Source organism: Bidens hawaiensis, unplaced genomic scaffold, assembly GCF_021521415.1.
Source record: "Bidens hawaiensis isolate Kalapana, Puna unplaced genomic scaffold, B.hawaiensis_p1.1 tig00000369_1, whole genome shotgun sequence".
In the NCBI taxonomy this organism is placed as follows: domain Eukaryota; kingdom Viridiplantae; phylum Streptophyta; class Magnoliopsida; order Asterales; family Asteraceae; genus Bidens; species Bidens hawaiensis.
Genome location: NW_027491028.1, coordinates 3,417,928 through 3,425,521, shown reverse-complemented (window position 1 = coordinate 3,425,521; position 7,594 = coordinate 3,417,928). Strand labels below are relative to the sequence as shown.

General features: G+C 35.5%; 1 protein-coding gene across 1 annotated transcript; it reads right to left on the bottom strand.

Moving 5' to 3' along the window:
• Positions 1-1,768: 1,768 nt before the first annotated feature.
• LOC143623748 (growth-regulating factor 8-like) lies at positions 1,769-3,510 on the bottom strand. Its single transcript, XM_077094595.1, has 3 exons — positions 3,352-3,510; positions 2,652-2,862; positions 1,769-2,558 (listed from the first exon to the last, which is right to left on the bottom strand). Exons 1-3 carry the CDS (start codon positions 3,488-3,490, stop codon positions 2,009-2,011), a joined length of 900 nt encoding a protein of 299 aa, XP_076950710.1. The 5' UTR covers positions 3,491-3,510; the 3' UTR covers positions 1,769-2,008.
• Between the last annotated feature and the right edge of the window lie 4,084 nt (positions 3,511-7,594).

The following is a 7,594-nucleotide window of genomic DNA, read 5'->3' as shown; positions in this document are numbered from 1 at the left end:
AGTCTAATAATGCTTCGACAATCAACAAAATCATGAAGTATATTATGAACAATTAGAATTTTGATTGAAAAACATCTCAAAAGATAAAACTCACATGAAATGAGCCTGGTCAGATAAATTTCACAAAAAGCATGATTTCTGAATTTTCGCAAAACTCACGGAGGAGATGAAAATAAGATAAAACATCACGGAGGAGATGGTTTTCAAGGAGACGGTTTTGGTACTAAATTTCGCGGGTCAGACAAATTTCCTTTAAGTTTCACGGCTGGTGTCAGACAAGATACACGTAGCATAATATTAGTGGCTAAGGAAATCCATTGGCACGAATCCAAATTCATCGACTCCGTGAGATTTGAATGGGTTATTTTTGTAAGGATACCTAGTTTTGGGCCGAATTGGATTCTCTCTCTTCTAATTGACGATATTGGGATTTTTTCAAAAAAAATTTATCAGTGACTACTGACTGGGGCATAGATTCGTTCTTGAACGTGGTGATATCTTTGAATCACAATTTAAGATTAGACTGTACTAGACGTGCACAAGAAAACCGGTTCTGGAACTGAACCGGTGGAACCGATCCGAAACCGGTTCCAGTTCGTACCCGATTGACCTAATACCCGGTTTGGGTATTTTTATACCCGAAATCCATACCTGGTTCCACTTATTATATTCCCAATCAGTTCCTACCCGGTTCCAAATTGTACCCGGTCCGATTCCTACCCGAAATAACTTTTTGTTACTTTTTTAATAACGACAAACATTTTATTTATTTAAACAAGAACTATTACAAACATTATTAAAACATAAACGATACTAAACATAACAACTAAAACCAAAAAACGTCCGTCGTTTTAATCTGGCGTTCTACAACGATTAAGCGTTGTCACCGGCGGTAGATTGTTGAGTTGTAGAGCCAGACGACTCTCCCACTTCCGGTTTCTTGGCATCCAAACTTCTTTTCTCACGACAATACTTATTCGTATGCTTTCGTAAGGTCGAGTTCGACCCCGCTTTAAGAAACTTCGAGCAATACTTGCACCGAGCCATCTCTTGGGCGTCGGTCATGACACACAAATCGTAATGAACCCAGACATCAGGGCATCGTGTTGTTTCGATCACCATAACAACGTCGTCATTAGTTGTCATTTCTTGTCGGTTTAACCTTAATTGTGATTTAGAGTGTGTTTTATAGTTTTGAAAGTGGTTTAACTAACAACACACAACACATTGCTATTTATAGTATTTTTCTAAGCTTTATATAGTAAAAAAACCGGTTCCAACGGTCAAAAACGGCTATATAGCCATTGGAACCGGTTCCTAACGGCTCTATTATTTGAATTTCAAAAAAAAAACCGGCGGAACCGGCTTTTACGTAATACCCGGTCCCGATTACCCTACCCGGTTCCTAAAAGTTGACATTTTAGGCCATCGGTTCGGGTCCGGAACCGACCCGGTTCCTGACTGGAACCGGTCCCATTTTCTACCCGGTGTGAACTAGTTCCGGTTTTTAACAATACCCGATTTTGTGCACCTCTAGACTGTACAGGGAGTCATTTTAGAAGTTGGAAAACATCAAATCATCCATGTTTGAAGTTAGTGGAAAAAATATACGGAAACTTGAGTATATTCTCAACCATCATGGATCGTCTATATAAGTTCGTTATCTTTTAACTTTACTTTATTCGTCATGAATGATAAGAGGATTTGTCATTAAGTTCAAGGACGACATGTGCCACCTAGGACTTCAATAGTAGAATCGACTCCACAAACACGTGTGGCAACTGAACTGGCAAGTGTTGCCACCAACCAAACTCTCTTCAAGATGACTAAAAACCGGTTTAGGTATATACAAGTTGTCGTTTCTAGGCGTGTCAAGTAAGTCGTGTTGTAATCAAATCATCATATAGATAGGTAACAACATATAGGTTAACTAACATAAAAGAACACTCAACATTATCAGTAACATTTCTAAAATCATCCAACAAAAGCACCCATTATAGGCTATAGCTCAACCATCATGTGGGTTCACAAAACTGAAATCAAGTCCATGACCACCATCACCATCAATATCACACGAGCCACTTGTAGTCGTGCTATAGCTATAGCCGTGAGAATATGACTCACTTTGACTACTAGCCATCCCGAGACACAACGCTTCACCTAACGGTCCACCAGGCGCCCCACCCGACCCCGCCCAAGAAACCTGGTTCAGCCACTGGTGGCCCGGTTTGAACCCATCTCCACACCCTTCTTTATCACCACGCAACATTCCAACCGCCATCTGAAAGCTTTCATGATCAAACTCGATATCGTTCGCACCCGATTGCATCGATAGAGTAAGAGAACACCCGTCTCCACCTCCTACTCTTGACCAATCAGTACCACCACTAGTGTTTAGGAAATGATTATCGCGGTCTAAACATGAGCTTTGTAGATGATTTCCCTTAAACTCTTGTTTAATAATATGGTCCTTTCTTGATCCTCCACTTGCTGATTGCAATGGCAGCTGAAATTGTTTGTTCGATTGCGACACAGGAATCGTTCCATTCTTCATAAACCTTCAATAATCATAAGTTCATAACAACCAAATTACACAATGAACAACCTACAACAGACACTTTTAATAACATAAGATTAAGGAATACACTCACCTGGTTTGCTGACTATGATGTTCTTTAACGTTATGCAATTGAGATTCCACAGGCTTTCTTGAACGGGATCGGGTCTTGTGGGCGTGGCGCTCGCAGTACTTCTGGTCAGGAGCCACATCCTTGGCACATCTCCATTTCTTCCCATCTGTTCTTCTACACCTCCACGGCTCCGGATCCGACCCGTTTGAAAATCTCAAACCCGTACTCACCCCTACATAAACACAACACCGATATTCAAAAATCATTTCTATCTTAATATAGCTGGGGCTTAAAAATTGGAACTTTAAACCCCAAATCCCAATAATGAATTCTCAACATGTATTTAGAAATAAATAAACATTTCATCAATCTTCAAACAGCTTGTATGCATTCCAAAACACAACACTAGAATTTAATTTTGAAACTTTAAGCATGAAACTTAGAAACCCTAAAATTCCAATATTATATTCTAAACATTTAAAACAACATCCTTTTAGAAATTTGAAACAAACATTTCATCAAACAGTTGGTATGCATACTGAATCACAACACTGATTTAAGGAATCATATCTATTTTAATGGACGTGGGGCTTAAAAATGGACACTTGAAAACCCCAAATCCCAATATTAAAGAAATTATAAGCAAACATTTCATCAAACAGTTGGTGTGCAAAGAGAACATTTTATTTATAAACTGAAAGTGAGAGATGTAAGAAAGTACTGTTTGATTGCACAGACGAAGGCGAAAGAAGGTGAGGTGGAATAGGAACAGAAGCCATTATATACATATAGATCTTATTCTGCCTCTCGAGTTCTTGCCACTGAGTCGCAGTAAAAAGCACTTTTCCAGAAGCCCCCATAACCCCACCTTGAGAATACTCAGATTTCAAACCCAACCGAACATCACAGTTTCCATCACCCATTTTATCTTTAAAGAAAAGAAAAACAAACCCTAATAATATTATCATTATGGTGGGATGATGGGGTTTGTATTTATAAATGCTTGTTGGTGTGTTAGAGAAAAGGAAAAAAGAAAAGAAAAGAAAAGAAAGAAACAAGCAGAAAGTCCAAAATACGGTCCCCTCTGTCTTACCCTTTTCAATAAAAACGTGGATCGATGCCGATATCAATCGTCCTCTTACACGGAAAAGATAAGAACCAAGTTCAATCTTGTTGGTTAATTTTTGCAGATAAAGTTGGTTTTAATGCTTGTACCCTATGTAAGGAGTCTTCATGTCAAGACGCTTTATTAGACATCACTAGGTCCGGTATGGTACAAGTTCCATTTTTTAGGTTGGTCACGTCGGGTTGACATGTCCAGTCGGGGTCAAGGTTCGATTATAGATGTTTTTTAATAGATTGAGTGGTGAAAAATAGGTATATTAATGGTTATAAGAGTATCCACAACAAGAATTTAACGCTTATTCAGCTGTCACAATTACATCATGAAAATGTCATACTTTAAAACATCTAAACTCACTCAATAAAGAATCCTAAAAACACCCAACATTTGTCACATCATCACCAACTAACTCAACCACTCGCAAAAACCACGTTTTTTTTTGTTATTGTGAAAAACTTTATTAAAAAATGCATGTTAAAACACCCACAATAGTAAAAAATGAATGGCGTTGACAAACATTTAAAATGCATTCTCATTCAACTCATCAAATTTTGCGATTGAGATTTTTTATAATTTATAGAGTGGTTTAGGGTGTTGTGACTGGATGAGAGAGAACGTGCATAAAGTTTTCTATATATTTGAAAAGTACCTGTAACACCCCTGTAATTTTTTTAATATATATTGAGAGTGTTTGTGAGTGAATGAGAGAGAAAAATATTGATAAACAAAATAGTATTATTTGATTGATATTAGAGATAAAACATGGTGATTTTTAGTTTAATCTGGATTTATAGATAGATGATTGAATGTGAATGCTTTATATGAATGTTCTAAAGATTAGATGAAAGAAGAAAATAGATGATATTGTAACGCTAAGATAACATAAAATGATGAACTATGAGTACTAAGTACATCATATGGCATTATATTTTATCGCAAGAGTGACATATAATACTTAACATTAAAGAGGTTGGTTTAGTGGTTTTAAGGTGTGCACAATAAATTTCAATTTATAAACTCATGTGGTTAGATATTACATTCTAGGAATGGAGAGACTTCAAAGCCTCATTTTCTACGAGGTATTGACGTGACATTGTGAATGACAACGTTGTCTCGTTCAACAGAGGATAGCCTAAGAACAAGAGGATATAAAAATCAAAATTTCAATTACTCGTGTGTGATTCTAAGCATTTTTATGACTTCTAACAACTTCAAAATAATATTGATTATATTTATTTTCAAATTAATACTCCTTGGTATATTAGGTGTTATGCCTAAATACACGTCTTAGAACGTTTAATATTTTAATTTTCTTACTGTTTTCTAGTTTTTTTTTTTCCATCGCATATCTACCTTCCATAATTTTAATTGATTGTTTTACTTTTATTATTAATTATACGCTTTAAAGTAACATAATTTTCAAGTGAAATCCTAAAGTAAAAAAAATTTAGCATTTAGAGAAAAAAAAAATATTTTTAAGAAAATTGGATTTAAATAATCTCACCTTTAATGGATTGACCAATAATAATCTCATCTCCGGTATTTCCCGCTGGCAGTCCACCTTTTCAAGGTTTTGTTTTATGATCCCCCGTTAAAAATAATTAACGGAGTTAAGTTTTTGCTGATGTGGCGAGTGACATGGCTTTTTCAATATCCTACATGGCTTTTCCCTTTATATTTCATCCCCCCCTTCCGATTGCTTACGTGTAATACTCACCATTTAAACCCCAAAATTAACTATTAAGCCCTAATTAGCCATTGAATCCGATTGAATCCTCACCCACGACAATTGTCCAACCCGATCTCGTTATACATGCAAACGACCATATTAAATCAATTAAACGTAGCCTCATAGTCCTTGTTCCATCGCTAAGAAAACCCCGTAACAAATTGGATTATGTTCATCCGCGCAACGTGTTCTTGTTGAACTTCTGTCCGTCAGCAATTTATTCTGATTAACCATTCAATTAACGTTGTTTAAGGTAATTATTTGTATGTTTCTGGTCGCCTTGATTTGTTATACAAGAACCCTAACCTTAATTGATCAAACATATAGCGTTTTATCAGATTAAATTTCTAGGGTTCTTGTATAATTTGGGTTATCTGGTCTGCAGTTTATAACTTATCGGTATTGATGTTTAGTAATATGAAACTTTAATAAATTATTTTAAAATCTCGATTCCAGTCAATCAAAAAAATAATTAGGGTTCAATAGATAATTTTGGGGGTTAAATGGGTGAGTATTACACGTAAGTAATCGGAGGGGGGGGGGGGGGGGAATATAAAGGGAAAAGCCATGTAGGATATTGAAAAAGCCATGTCACTCGTCACATCATTAAAAACTTAACCGCGTTAATTATTTTTAACGAGGGATCATAAAACAAAAACCTTGAAAAGGTGGGGCTGCCAGCGGAAAATACCGGGGTGAGATTATTATTGGTCAATCCATTAAATGTGGGATTATTTAAATCCAATTTTCTATATTTTTAAATTGGCTTATATGAATTATTGGTTTAGAGGTAGGGTATTCATGGTTCGGTTTAAAATCGGGAAACCGTTCATGATTGTTTTTTTTTTCTTAACTTTCGGTCGGTTTCAAAATTTTCAAACCGTATCAAACGTTTTGATTTATGGTTTATACAAAAAACTAACCGTATAAAACCGGTCCATATAATTTGATTATATATATTCGTATTAATGTTTTATATGTTATACACACACATATTGTTACACATAAGTTAAAATTGAATGATCTGTAAATAAAATACATTAATATCTTTCTGTAATTTTTTTAAAAATTAAAACCTAAAAATAGTTTTCAATCCTGGCACTCAAGCTTGATTTTCTACAAATTGACGCATCATGCACTTTGATTGTTCTGTGCATAAAATTTTTACCTCTTTAATAGCTTGTCGGGATATCTTGTGTTTAACAACTTGTTAAGAGTTGGGAATTTTTGAAAGCATTACTTATATTTACCGTATCTTATTTTGGATATATTGTATTAGAGCCTAACGAGCCCAAACTATGAAACCAAACCGTTAGTAACAGTTTGGTTTGGTTTAAGAATTTTATGGTCTGGTTTTGGTTTACAAAAACCAAAAATCAACACTAGTGGTTCGATTCACGTTTAGACATAAAAACCACAAAAACCAGACCATAAACACCCTAGTTTGTGAGAACCTTTGGGCTGGCAAAAGCACAGCCCCGCCCACAGTCCCGAAAAAATCTTTCCCTTATCAGTGTTTGTCTTTCGAAAAGATTTTGGGTTTGTTATATTACTATTAGTTTATTATTGAATTTATTACTATTAAATTATTTGCGTGTTATGTTTGTTATAATTGTTAGTTTATTGTATTACTCTTATTATTAAAAGGGTTTTTTTTTTTCATTATTGTTACTACAAATTCTGACTATTATTACCAGCATTATTATGTTACTATTAATGTTATCATAATTATAAATTGGATGTCGTTTAATAGTAGAGCACTCACTTTACTAGTGAGAGATAGGAGGTTCAAATCTTAGTATCATCAATTTATATGTGAGATATGAGGGATGATCCTGGCTTGCCAGTGTTCGAGTCCTGATTTTACCCGGTTTTACCGGCTCCTTACTGTCGTGCCGTTTGGCTGGCGTGGGAGTCGGGTTTTATCAGGGGAATCCCTCAATAGGTAGACCGGTAGGGGCTACGTTCGTCTGGACTCGTGGCTGGCTCAGGCCCCTTTTAACCAATAGAGACCACGTTCAGAGTACCCGATGTTACTTAGTTGGTCGTTCAATAAAAAATGTTATCTTAATTATTATATTGTTTCTTTTATTATCACTGTTAACTTAATTT